General features: G+C 40.7%; 1 protein-coding gene across 1 annotated transcript; it reads right to left on the minus strand.

The window, feature by feature from the left end:
- Window positions 1-5,212: 5,212 nt before the first annotated feature.
- On the minus strand, window positions 5,213-6,145 carry LOC114226084 (olfactory receptor 10D1B-like). Its single transcript, XM_028125989.1, has one exon. The coding sequence runs from the start codon at window positions 6,143-6,145 to the stop codon at window positions 5,213-5,215; it is 933 nt and encodes a 310-aa protein (XP_027981790.1).
- Between the last annotated feature and the right edge of the window lie 8,351 nt (window positions 6,146-14,496).

Genomic DNA, 14,496 nt, shown 5'->3' on the forward strand with positions numbered 1-14,496 from the left:
GGTATTGTTGTTATGTACATGGAACAACTGAAACTTTGTTCAATTTTCTTTCTTTCTTTCTTTCTTTCTTTTTAGTAGCTTCTTGGTAGATTCTATAGGATTTTCCACATAAATGATCATATAGTCTGGAAATAAAGACCATTATGTCTTCATTCCTAATGTGGATGACTTTTATTCTTTTTCTTGAATTTTTGCTCTGGCTAGAACTTTCAGTCCAATATTGAATAGAAGTAGGGAGATCAAACATCTTTGCTTAGTTCTTGATATTAGGTGGAAAACATATCAGTCAAGAGATAGAAATCACACAATGATTTGAACAGGGAGAGTTTAATATAAATATTTTTTCATGGAGGATTAAAGTAACAGGAATTTAGCTCTTGAGAGCTTTGGAGAATTCTAAAGAATATAAGACATAAGGAGCAAATCTATGTCTGGGGTGATCTAGAACACCCAAGACAGAGTCTTTCCCTTCCCTGGCTGAGATCCAGAACTCCATGGAGATGTCATTGCCTTGACTTACTATATGATGGAGAAATGACCAAGGGGCCTCCAGTTGCTGGAAATCTGCTCTCCAAGATGCCAAATGTGGGGAAGTGCTGAACCTCAGAACTCCCTAGATCCCAAGAAAACTGCCAGTCGCTGAACATTGCTGAAATCAGGTGCTGGAGAGGCCATCCTATATGTAGGGGTCTAGTGCAATTTCATGACCATCTTGAGCTGGGGTGGTTCTGGGCTGGCTGCATGAATCCAGCCTGTTAGGTGGTCTGCCATGTGGAACCCCCAGGGAACATGCATGTGCCCTAAGCTGAGAAGAAGGTGTGGGGAACAGTGATCTGGTTTAGGTTGCAGGTTTTTTCTATTTGAAACTCCTGGCAATGTCACACTGCCTCAGTTAAATGCTGGAGAAAACGCATAGTAGCCAAATTCTGGGCAAAGTTCCACCCTTGTACTGGAGAAACCATGAGAAGCCAAGCAATGGTGGAAAAATGTATGCTCTATAGGATGCTGGCAAGAGAGCCAAACTAGAAACCAGGAAGAAAAATTCATTCTCCCAAAGTGCCTTCTGCTGACAAGACTTAGACCAGAGGGCAAAGAAGACATATTTCACAACAATCCCCTCCATTAGCACAGAGCCAGCAAAAATAGTGAAGTTGGAACTGAGAGATAATAAGTCAAAAACTGACCCAGGAAATAATCAGTGTTTCACCATTAGATATGATCATAGCCAAAGATCTTAGTCAATGCCTGGGGCACCTGGGTGGCTCAGTCCATTGAGCATCTGCCTTCCGCTCAGGTCATGATCTCTGCATCCTGGGATGGAGCCCCGCATAGGGCTCCTGCCCAGCGGGGAGTCTGCTTCTCCCTTCCTCTCTCTTTCTCTCCCTCTGCCCCTCCCCCCAGATCATTTTCTCCCTCTCTCTCTCGAATAAATAAATAAAATCTTTAAAAAAAATAGATCTTAGTAGATGGCCTTTTTACAAATTAAGAAAGTATTCATCAAATCCTAATTTCCTGAGAGTTTTTATCAGGAATGTATATTGAGTTTTGTAAAATGCTTCCTCTGCATCTATTCAGATGATCATATAGATTTTTCTTTTTCAGTCTGTTTATATGGTGAATTACATTAACTGAGTTTTTAATGTTAAATTGATGTTGTATTTCTGGTACAATTCCCAGTTTAGAACAATATATTAGTTTTTAAATATATATTATCAGATTTGATTAGCTAAAATTTTTTATGCAGTCTTGCATCTCTGTAGTTTTATTTTCTTCTAATACCTTTGCCTATTTTTTGTTTTAGGGTAATGCTAGCCTCATATAATAAGTTGGGAACTGTTGCTTCTTTTATATTTTGGAAGAGTTTGCATTGGAATTATTGGAATTGGAATTATTTCTTAAAGAAAATTCAATCTAGAAGGCATCGGGCCTGGAGTTTCTCTCTTGTTTTTCCTTATCAGTCTTATTAACTTTATCCATTTCTCAAAGGGCTAGTTTTTATTTTCATTGACCTCCTTTATTTTCTGTTTTATATTTCATTGATATCTGCTTTTCTCTATTAATTTCTTCTGCTTATGTTTGTTTTAATATGCTTTTCTGTTGGCAATGCAGGTAACTGCTTTGAGATCCTTCTTTTCTAATGTGGTGATTTTAGTGCTGTAAATTCATTGTAAGTACTGTGTTAGGTATATCCTATACATCTTCATTTTATTCAGCTGACAATACTTTCTATTTTCTCTTTAAATTTCTTTTTTAAACCATTCCAAATATTTGGTTATTTTCCAGATTAATTTTTGTTGAGTTCTTAGATCTTTTGACTTATAGTTGCCATCCTATTTTGAAAATTTTTGGTTATTCCTTTGAATATTTTTTCTCTTCTCTCCCTCTCCTCTTTCCTTTGGGGACTTCAATTAAACTTATATTATTAGACTGCCTGTAATTGTCCCATACTCACTGATGCTCTGATCATATGGTTTTTCAATAGTTCTTCTCTCTATATTTCATTAGGTTATTTCCATTGCTATGACAGAATTTACAAATTTTCTGCAGTGTCTAATTTGTTACTGCTCTAATCCAGTGAATTTTTCACGTTAGATACTATATTTTAATCTTTAGAATTTTGATTTAGGTGCTTTTTTATCATCCATATTTCTCATAATGCTTATGATTTTCTTTATCTTTTTAAAATATAGGATATAATTAAAAGTAACTGTTTTAATGCCTTTGTCTACTAATTCTACTTTTCTGGGTCTTTGAATATTGACCTTTTAAATCCTAATTATGGACCTTGTGTTTCTGTTTCTCTATATGTCTGGAAAGTTTTTTTAATTTTAATTTTTAAATTCCAGTATAGTTAACATACAGTTTTATATTTCTTTGAGGTGTACAATATTGTGATTCAACAATTTTATACATTACTCAGTGTTCATCGTGATAAGTGTTTTATGCCTGGAAATTTTTTATTCTGTAATGCGCTTAAGTTATTTGGAAAGTTTGATCTTTCAAGGCTTGCTTTTAAGCTTTTTTGAGTAGAACCTGATTAGCCTTATTTCTGCTGGTAGTTTTGTTTCCCTACTGAGACAAAATCTTTATAAATACTCTACTTAATGCCCTGTGTAACACAAAGGTGTTCTACACTTGACGGTGGAAATATCAAACTATTCTTAGCTCTAGTGCATTCCCGGGAGTGCTGTATTTTGATGTATTTTAGAGAATTGGATCTTGTTCTGGTAGGCAGTTATGTTACTTCTGGATCAGCTTAATCAATCAATGTCTCGTTTTCAGGTTTCTTTATTATGTGCCTGATTAGCTTTACGTTAGGGCTAATTAAGCCCCCACACACCTAAACTGTGACCTTTTTGGATCTCGACTAAATGTCCCATATCTTCTTTACTTGAGAAGGTCAGAACTTGAATGATTTCTAGGCCTAAGCAAGTACTTGGAATATTTTTACTTACAGCCGCTACTTGTTATAATTGTTTCAGAACCTTTCTTTGCGTAGCCTTGTGGAAGTTTACCCTACACATTCACAAATTAGTGTTTAGCCATTCACTCAAGAGGATCCCGTGTTGGGGCACCTGGTTGGCTCAGTCAGTTGAGTGTCTGCCTTGGGCTCAGGTCATGATCTCAGGGTCCTGGGATGAGCCTGGCATGGAGCCCCCCACCCCTGTAGGATCCTGGCAGAGAGCCAAACTTTATCTGCTCAGCAGTCAATTCTGTACTGTCAGCCCCTTACTGACTCTTTCCTTACTCTCCCTGAACCTACTTTAGCTTTACTCTTGGAAAATGCTTTGCCAAAACCTATTCTAGCATAATGACGTGAGGAGTTTGTAAAGTCTGATTCAAAACATAGAGAAGTGGGAACCAGACTGGCCTAGGATGAGGAAAGTTTCACATAAAATATTATATTTTAACTAGGCGTTTGATAATGAGAATGAATTTGTCCAGCTGAAGACTCTGAAGGAAAATGTGTGGTAGAAAGAATAAAGGCATAGGACTTAAGAGAGGCAACTAGAAAAATGTTCTCCCTTTCAAAAACATACATCATCTCATCACCCTTACATAAGGTCCCAAACACAATGTTGTGGCTGGTTCAGTCTAGCAGATTCCCTGACTGAACTCTGATCCCGGAAAGAAGAGGAGAAAGGACTTGCCTTTGCCTCTGCCCCGCCTTCCTTCCCATCATCCTTGTCCTTCCCATCACCCCTTTCCTCCCATCACCCCCCTTCCTTCCCATCACTCCCTTCCTTCCCATCACCCCCTTCCATTGCCGTTACCCCTTTTCCTTTACAACTCACCTCTTCCCTTCCACCACTTCCCTTCCCACCCACTCCCCTTCTCTTCCATCACCTCCTTCTCATTCCTTTCTTTTCTTCAAATTATTGTTTGGATCGGAAAGACACATCTTTCATGCTACGCTCATTAGGAAAAAGAACAAAGGACTGTTAAGGAAAAGCACTCAAGTCACAGCCTTTTGGTAAGCAGAGAATCCAAAACCATAGAGCAGTAGTGGCTTGGACTTTGCATTGACCCCTGGCTGTGCTGGGGATTTCAAAGACAAACTCAGATTCCTCATACTGAAAAACAACAGAATCAGTCACCCTTTCATAGACTCTGCCTGTTTAGTCTCCACATTCTCTTTTATCTATTGCCTCAGCTCCCAGGCAGGGATTCTTTCTAGGTCCAAGACTAGCAGACTTTGTGGTTGATCTCTGATTCACCCATAAGAAGCCTGCCTCAGGTCTCATCCAGAAGCTCTTTCCCTTGACGCAGCTTCTTTACATTCCAGTAGTCATGGGATGCCACCAGGGGCCACGGGGTTGAAGCGCCCCCTTTTCAACAACTCCTAGCCCATCAAATGGTGGCTTATCTGATGCAGGCATTTGAGAGTATAATTAGATAATCATGCCAGCTCAAATGAAGAAGTGCTAGAAAAGAAGCAGAGGATGGGGGGCGGGGAACAGGAGAAGAAAACAGAGTGAGAAACAGAAGGACCAGGCTTTCTTGGCAACTGGGAAGAGAGAATCCTTCCTGCATGAGAGATGTGCAGGAGAATTCATTAGTTATGTGACCTTGAACAATTCACTTTATGGCTTCAAACCTTAGCTTCTTTATCTGCAAAAGGGGCATTGAGACTATTTGTGCTCTATATCACACAAAAGGAAATACCTTTGCAAACAGTGTGCTGCTATCAAAGCATAGCTACTAATCTCTATCACTTCTCAGGAAGGAGGGCTACTTGCTGTAGCACCTTCCTCAGAGAATATTTTACTTCTTTATTCCTGAGGCTGTAGATCAAGGGGTTCAGCATGGGGGTGACCAGGTTGTTCAGGATCTGGACAGGTGCATTGAGCCAGGGATTGGGGGTGGGCTGCAGGTAGATGAGGACCACTGGCATGTAGAAAAGCAAGATGGCAGTGAGTTGGGCACTGCAGGTAGAGAAGGCACGGCGTCTGCCTTCAGTAGACTGGATCTGCAGGATGGAACACACAATGCAGCTGTAGGAGGTGAGGATAAGAAGGAAGCAACTGAGGGGCATGAGGCCCACACTGATGAACCCCACCAACTCCAGGGCTGAGGTATCAGCACAAGCCAGCTTCAGCATCACCGGGATATCACAGAAGAAATAGTCCACCTCATTGGGGCCACAGTAGGGCAACTGGAAAGTGAGAGCAGTTAGAAAGGTGGCCTGAATGCAACCAAAAAAGGAAGTCCCCACGGCCAGGATGGCACACACTCTGTGGCTCATGGTCACCGTGTAGCGCAGAGGGTAACAGATGGCGACAAAGCGGTCATAGGCCATCACTGTGTACAGGAAGCACTCCATACAGCCCAGGAAATGGTAGAAGAAGAGCTGGGACATGCAGCCTGCGTAGGAGATGACCCGGCTGTTCCCTGAGAGGTAGAAGAGCATCTTGGAGGGACTCACAGAAGGGAAAAGTATGTCACACACTGACAGTTGGCACAGGAAGAAGTACATGGGAGTGTGGAGCTGAGTGGAGGAGACAATGGCCAGGAGGATGAGCAGGTTCCCCATAAGAGTGAAGATGTAGAAGCCCAAAGACAAGACGAAGAGCATGCTCTCCAGGTCCTCGGTGTGTGGGATGCCCAGCAGGATAAGTTCAGCCACTACTGAGAGATTCCTCATCTTTGTCAGATGTTGGACTTCACAGAAGAACATAGGTGTCCAAAGTGTGAAAACTGATGTAAAACTGAGAAACTCTCTGATGGGTGTGTTGGTTTCATGCTTGAACAGTCAATAATCAACCTTATGTAAAGGCATTTCTACATAAAAAGATAAAGAATAAAAATTCTTGACTATATCCTGCAAACTTTAGTTTTGACCAAGTTAAGTTCACTGTATTCTCTTACCCACAGATTATAATTAAAAACTGTGGAAGTGAGGCATCTGGGTGGCTCAGTTGGTTAAGCAGCCCTCTCTTGATTTCAGCTCAGGTCATGATCTCAGGGTCCTGGGATTGAGCTCCGCATCAGGCTCTGCACTCAGGGCGGGGAGTCTGCTTGACTGCAGTCTCCCCCTGCCCCTATCCTGCTTGCTCTCTCTCTGCCCGCCCTCTCTCAAATAAATAAACAAATCTTTAAAAAGTTAAAAATAAAACAAAAACTCTGGAGGTGCGCCTGACTCACTCAGTTGGAAGACCACGAGACTCTTTATCTCAGGATTGTGAGTTCAAGCCCCATGTTGGATGTGGAGATTACTTAAATAAATAAAACTTAGAAAAAAAACCCACTCTGGATAAAATACAAAATGCATTTACCTAAAAACTCTGGAAAATAAACAGAGGAAGCAGACTGTGAAAGGGAGAGAAAACCTGGAGAAGCCCACACAGATGTGTTTCTACTTTTTCCTCTTTTCTCTTGTGCTTTTGAGCTTAGAAGGGGGGGGGTCACAATTACAGAATTGTGTGGTGGCTGCTCTAGATGCAGAAATTCCAATAGATAACCCATCTTTTTGACTGGAGAACCTGATAAAAGGTGCTTCCATGATCAAAGAGTGTGAGGAAATCCCCGGTTTTTTTTTTTTTCTTCTTCCAGTCCTGCCCCAAGGCAATTCTGTAATTATGTGGCAGCAGTATGAGCAATAAAAATTTGGAGACAAATTCCAATTTGTGGACAGAGGACTCTCACATTGAAGAGAGAGGAAGAGAATATTTGTGTAAAAACAAACATACCAGACTATATATTTATGATGTATTTTGAATGTTTGTTATACTTTAATAAAGCTGTTAACTTAAGCAAAGAAAGAGATAGAAAGAAAATAACTGCAAACCAACATGTAGTTACAGTGCTAGATGCAGAGAAAAATGAAGACTCCAAAGAGGCAGTGACATTATGGAAAAAAAGTCATCTGTGTTTACCAGCAGCTTGTTTCTTGTTACTCACTCTAGACATACTAGAACATTCTCTGTGTGAACTCCTGACTTAATTACACTCTGTCCTTGAAGAAGGTTCATCATAGCGTCAGCCTGGAAACCTTCCTCCTTCAGTCAGTGAAGACTCAGAGTTCTCTGATCCTTGACTGTGACAAGGCACAATGATTAATTTGCCCTTCCAGGTACTATCTCTAAAGCAATGAGTCCATGATCCTCTTGATTTCTAAGTCTTTTTCAAGTAAGAGTCATCTTCAAGAACTAAAAATCTAGCAGCTCCCAACAATTGGATCCCAACACTTCAGTGGATAAGAAACCAAAGGTGTCAGTGACAGGTGAGAAAAAATCTGAACACTCACAGTGTTCACAGGGAACATGGTGGAATTTTCTGCCATATGATAACAAGATAACCAAGTCATGTTCTCTGATTCCCGGAAGAATACAGCATATCACAGCCACAGGAGCTGAGATTAGGTGTTTAAAAAAGAGGGTGCCAAGAGCATATACCATCAAGACTTGAACACACTAATTCCCTCTGGATCATCTCCAGCTCCCTTTGGGCATTCCTCATGATTCAGTCAGTGGTAGCTCTGAGGGAGCAATTAGATTAAAGTTCATCACATTTACCCCCCCCAAAATAATAATAGATACTTTGAAATGAAAAATATCTTCATCCCTTCCAAGTCCGCTTGCCTGGAGAATGGACTCCAATACTGACTTCAAGGCTTCAGGCTAAGTAATTTTTTTGCCTCCTATATTTGCCTGTCTTTACATGTGGCAATATGGCAATACCCTATTTTCAAGTATGTAAACATTTATAGGACTATGTAGATATCTGAAATGAGTATCAGTGTTGAGGACAGGTTATAGTAAATAATAAGGAATTATTATTTACATGTTTTTTTCTAGCAATTGCGCCTTCCAAAACAGCATTAATAAACTAAGTACATTTAAAGAAAGCTTATAAATTGGTAGTGTCTTTAAACCATCCCAGATGAAAATGGTTTGATAAAAATAACAGTAATATGGTTTTTTCTTGGGAGCAAGATGGCGGAGGAGTAGGAGACCTGGATTTCATCTGGTCTCAGGAATTCAGCTGAATAGGGATCAAACCATTCTGAACACCTACAAACTCAACAGGAGATCGAAGAGGAGAGTAGCAACAACTCTCTGAACAGAAAAGCGACCACTTACTGGAAGGTAGGACGTGCAGAGAAGTGAATCCGAGGCGATATTCGGGAGGATAGATGGCGGGGGAGGGGGCCTCCGTCGGCCGCTTCTGGCAAGTGCTAGAGCCGCGGAGCACAAAATCGGACCTTTTAGAAGTCGGCTCGGCTGAGGGACGTCGCTCCAGTGGCTAAGCGGGGGGTGGAACCCTCGCGGGACAGTGTGGTCTCAGGACCCTCGGGGTCACAGAAAGACCGGGGGTGCCTGAGTGCGGCAGAGCTCCCAGGTATCGGAGCGGGGAAGCCGGCTGCAGAGACGGAGCTGAGACACGGGCTCTCAGCTTGGGGTTGCCATAAACTGTGATCCACGGCACAGTCGGGCCACTGCTCCTCCAGCAGGGACCCAACAAGAGGCAGAGCCGGGGACACTCCCCTTCCTCCCCTGGGAGGAAAGGCATGGGAGCGCACCGCAGGCATCTGCTGGGTTTGGAGACTCCACACCAAGTTGGGTGCCAGAGATAGAAATGCTCGGTCACAGGCCGGGTGAGCACGGAGTGCGGCCAGAGACCAGGGAGATGGGAGTGACTGACTGCTTTTCTCTGGGGGCGCACTGAGGAGCGGGTCCCCGAGTTCTCAGCTCCTCCGGGATGGAGATTGGAAGGCTGACATTTTCACTCTCATCCTCCAAAGCTGTATGGAGAGCTCCCAGGGAACAAAAGCTCCCGAGAGCAAACCCGAGCAGCTTGCTTAGGCCGGGCCGACAAGGGCGGGGCAATTCCGCCTCTGGCAAAGACATTTGGGAACCACGGCAACAGGCCCCTCCCCCAGAAGATCAGCAGGAACAGCCAGCCAAGACCAAGTTTACTGATCAAGGAGAAGAGGAGAAATCCTGTGCTAGGGGAATACTGCACATAGAATCCAGGGCTTTTTTACCATGATTCATTAGTCTTTCAGAGTTAATTTTATTTAACTGTTTTTTTTTTAATTTTTCTTTTTCCCTTTTTCAATCAACACCTTATCAATACCTTTTTAAAAAAACATTTTTATTATTAATTTTTAGAGTCATATTCTATCCCTTCATAGTAGTTACCCTTATTTTTGGCACATATCTATATAAGTTCTCTCTTTAAAATTTTGAGATACAGTTTCTTCTAACATATCAAAATATACCCTAAATCTCTAATGTATGGCTTTGTTCTAGTCTCCTGCCGGATCACATTCTCTCCCTTTTTTTCTTTCTTTCTTTTTTTATTAATCCTCTTCTTTCTTTCTTCAAGCACCTTATCAATTCCTTTTTTAAAATCTTTTATAATTTTCATCTGTACATTCATATTCCATCCCTTCAATGTATCAACCTATATTTTGTACATATATAAGTCTTTCTTTCATTAACATTTTAGGAGGCAATTTCTTCTAACAGACCAAAATACTTACAAAATCTAGTGTGTGGCACTGATCTATGCACTAGCCTAATCATATTTGATCATATTCTGGTTTTTTTTGTTTTGTTCTGTTTTTGTTTGTTTTTATCTTTTTCTTTTTCTTTTTTTTCCTCTTTCGTTTTTCTTTCTTTGCCTTTCTTTTCCCCTAGTTTCAGGTCTTTTCTGATTAGTTTAGAGTATATTTTCTGGGGACGTTGTTAACCTGTTAGCATTTTGTTCCCTTATTCGTCTATTCTCCTCTGGACAAAATGAAAAGACGAAAAAAAATCACCTCATCAAAAAGAACAAGAGGTAGTACCTGCCAGGGACCTACTCAATACAAACATTAGTACGATGTCAGACCTAGAGTTCAGAATCATGATTTTAAAGATACTAGCTGGGCTTGAAAAAACCGTGGAAGTTACTAGAGAAACCCTTCCTAGAGAAATAAAAGAACTAAAATCTAACCAAGTCGAAATCAAAAAGGCTATTAATGAGGTGCAATCAAAGATGGGGGCACTAAATACTAGGATAAATGACGCAGAAGAGAGAATCAGCGATATAGAAGACCAAATGATGGAAAATAAAGAAGCTGAGAAAAGGAGAGATAAACAACTGCTGGATCACGAGGGCAGAATTTGAGACATAAACGATACGATAACACAAAACAACATTAGAATAATTGGGATTCCAGGGGAGAAGAAAGAGAGAGAGGGGCAGAAGGTATACTGGAGCAAATTATAGCAAGGGAACTTCCCTAATGTGAGGAAGGACACAGGCATCAAAATCCAGGAGGCACAGAGAAACCCTCTCAAAATCAATAAAAATAGACAGCACCCCGACATCTAATGGTAAAACTTACGAGTCTCGGAGACAAAGAGAAAATCCTGAAAGCAGCTCGGGAGAAGAGATGTGTAACCTATAATGGTAGAAATATTAGATTGGCAACAAACCTATCCACAGAGACCTGGTAGGCCAGAAAGGACTGGCAAGATATCTTCAGAGCAGTAAACGAGAAAAATATGCAGCCAAGAATACTATATCCAGCTAGGCTGTCATTGAAAATAGAAAGAGAGATAAAAACCTTCCAGGACAAACAAAAACTAAAGGAATTTGCAAAGGCAAAACCAGCCCTCCAAGAAATATTGAAAGGGGTCCTCTAAGCAAAGAGAGAGCCTAAAGCAGCATAGACCAGAAAGGAACACAGACAATATACACTAGCAGTCACCTTACAGGCAATACAGTGGCATTAAATTCATATCTTTCAATAGTTAACCTGAATGTAAATGGGCTCAATGCCCCAATCAAAAGACACAGGCTATCAGACTGGATTAAAAAACAAGACCCAATAATGTGCTGTCTGCAAGAGACTCATTTTAGACCCAAAGACACCCCCAGATTGAAAGTGAGGGGTTGGAAAACCATTTACCATGCTAATGGACACCAAAAGAAAGCTGGGGTGGCAATCCTTTTATTAGACAAATTAGATTTTAAAACAAAGACTGTAATAAGAGATGAAGAAGGACACTATATCCTGCTTAAAGGGTCTATCCAACAAGAAGACCTAACAATTGTAAATATCTATGCCCCTCACATGGGAGCAGCCAATTCTATAAGGCAATTAATAACAAAAGAGAAGAAACACATTGACAACAAGACAATAATAGTGGGGGACTTTAACACCCCCCTGACTGAAATGGACAGATCATCTAAGCAAAAGATCAACAAGGAAATAAAGACTTTCAATGACACACTGGACCAAGTGGACTTCACAGACATATTCAGAACATTTCATTCAAAAGCAACGGAATACACATTCTTCTCTAGTGCCCATGGAACATTCTCCAGAATTGATCACATCCTAGGTCACAAATCAGGTCTCAACTGGTACCGGAAGATTGGGATCATTCCCTGCATATTCTCAGACCACAATGCTTTGAAACTAGAACTCAGTCACAAGAGGAAAGTCGGAAAGAACTCAAATACATGGAGGCTAAAGAGCATCCTACTGAAGAATGAATGGGTGGACCAGGAAATTAAAGAAGAATTTAAAAAATCATGGAAACCAATGAAAATGAAAACACAACTGTTCAAAATCTTTGGGATACAGCAAAGGCAGTCCTGAGAGGAAAGTATATAGCAATACAAGCCTTTCTCAAGAAACCAGAAAGGTCTCAAATACACAACCTAACCCTACACCTAAAGGAGCTAAAGAAAGAACAGCAACTAAAGCCTAAACCCAACAGGAGAAGAGAAATAATCAAGAGCAGAGCAGAAATCAATGAAATACAAACCAAAAGAACAGTAGAACAGATCAACGAAACTAGGAGCTGGTTCTTTGAAAGAATTAACAAGATTGATAAACCCCTGGCCAGACTTATCCAAAAGAAAAGAGAAAGGACCCAAATCAACAAAATCATGAATGAAAGAGGAGAGATCACAACCAACCCCAAAGAAATACAAACAATTATAAGAATATATTATGAGCAACTCTATGCCAGCAAATTAGATAACCTGGAAGAAATGGGTGCATTCCTAGAGATGTATCAACTACCAAAATTGAACCAGGAAGAACTAGAAAACCTGAACAGACCTGTAACCACTAAGGAAATTGAAGCAGTCATCAAAAATCTCCCAAGAAACAAAAGCCCAGGGCCAGATGGCTTCCCAGGGGAATTCTATCAGACATTTCAAGAAGAATTAATACCTATTCTCCTGAAACTGTTCCAAAAAATAGAAATGGAAGGAAAACTTCCAAACTCATTTTATGAGGCCAGCATTACCTTGATCCCAAAACCAGACAAAGACCCCATCAGAAAGGAGAATTACAGACCAATATCCTTGATGAACATGGATGCAAAAATTCTCACCAAAATACTAACCAACAGGATCCAACAGTCCATTAAAAGGATTATTCACCACGACCAAGTGGGATTTATCCCTGGGCTGCAAGGTTGGTTCAACATCCGCAAATCAATCAACATGATACAATACATTAACAAAAGAAAGAACAAGAATCATATGATCCTCTCAAGAGATGCAGAAAAAGCATTTGACAAAGTACAACATCCTTTCTTGATCAAAACTCTTCAGAGTATAGGGATAGAGGGTACCTACCTCAATATCATAAAAGCCATCTATGAAAAACCTACAGCGAATATCATTCTCAACGGGGAAAAGCTGAGAGCTTTTCCCCTAAGGTCAGGAACGCGGCAGGGATGTCCACTCTCACCACTGCTATTCAACATAGTATTAGAAGTCCTAGCCACAGCAATCAGACAACAAAAAGAAATCAAAGGCATCCAAATCAACAAAGAGGAAGTCAAACTCTCACTCTTTGCAGATAATATGATACTGTATGTGGAAAACCCAAAAGACTCCACCCCAAAACTGCTAGAACGCATACAGGAATTCAGTAAAGTAGCAGGATATAAAATCAATGCACAGAAATCAGTGGCATTCCTATATACGAACAACAAGACAGAAGAGAGACAAATCAAGGAGTCGATCCCATTTACAATTGCACCCAAAACCATAAGATACCTAGGAATAAATTTAACCAAAGAGGCAAAGGATCTGTACTCAGAAAACTATAAAAGACTCATGAAAGAAATTGAGGAAGACACAAAGAAATGGAGAAACGTTCCATGCTCATGGACTGGAAGAACAAACATTGTGAAGATGTCAATGCTACCTAGGGCAATCTACACATCCAATGCAATTCCCATCAAAATACCATCCACTTTTTTCCAGAAATGGAACAAATAATCCTAATATTTGTATGGAACCAGAGAAGACCCCGAATAGCCAGAGGAATGTTGAAAAAGAAAAGCAAAGCTGGTGGCATCACAATTCCGGACTTCCAGCTCTATGACAAAGCTGTCCTCATCAAGACAATATGGTACTGGCACAAAAACAGACACATAGATCAATGGAACAGAATAGAGAGCCCAGAAATGGACCCCCAACTCTATGGTCAACTCATCTTTGACAAAGCAGGAAAGAATGTCCAATGGCAAAAAGACAGTCTCTTCAACAAATGGTGTTGGGAAAATTGGACAGCCACATGCAGAAGAATGAAACTGGACCATTTCCTTACACCACACACAAAGATAGACTCCAAATGGTTGAAAAACCTCAATGTGAGACAGGAGTCCATCAAAATCCTAAAGGAGAACACAGGCAGCAACCTCTTCGACCTCAGCCGCAGCAACTTCTTCCTAGAAACATCGCCAAAGGCAAGGGAAGCAAGGGCAAAAATGAACTGTTGGGATTTCCTCAAGATAAAAAGCTTTTGCACAGCAAAAGAAACAGTCCACAAAACCAAAAGACAGCCGACAGAATGGGAGAAAATATTTGCAAATGATGTATCAGATAAAGGGTTAGTATCCAAAATTTATAAAAAACTTATCAAACTGAAGACCCAAAGAACAAATAATCCAATCAAGAAATGGGCAGAAGACATGAACAGACATTTTTCCAAAGAAGGCATCAAATGGCCAACAGACGCGTGAAAAAGTG

The sequence above is a fragment of the Eumetopias jubatus genome, unplaced genomic scaffold (genome assembly GCF_037043125.1).
Source record: "Eumetopias jubatus isolate StellerSeaLion01/CBP00866 unplaced genomic scaffold, mEumJub1_p1.0 scaffold_13, whole genome shotgun sequence".
In the NCBI taxonomy this organism is placed as follows: domain Eukaryota; kingdom Metazoa; phylum Chordata; class Mammalia; order Carnivora; family Otariidae; genus Eumetopias; species Eumetopias jubatus.

Excerpts from the sequence above, each read along its gene's own strand:
- LOC114226084 (XM_028125989.1), bottom strand. The coding sequence starts at position 6,145 with ATGAGGAATCTCTCAGTAGTGGCTGAACTTATCCTGCTGGGCATCCCA.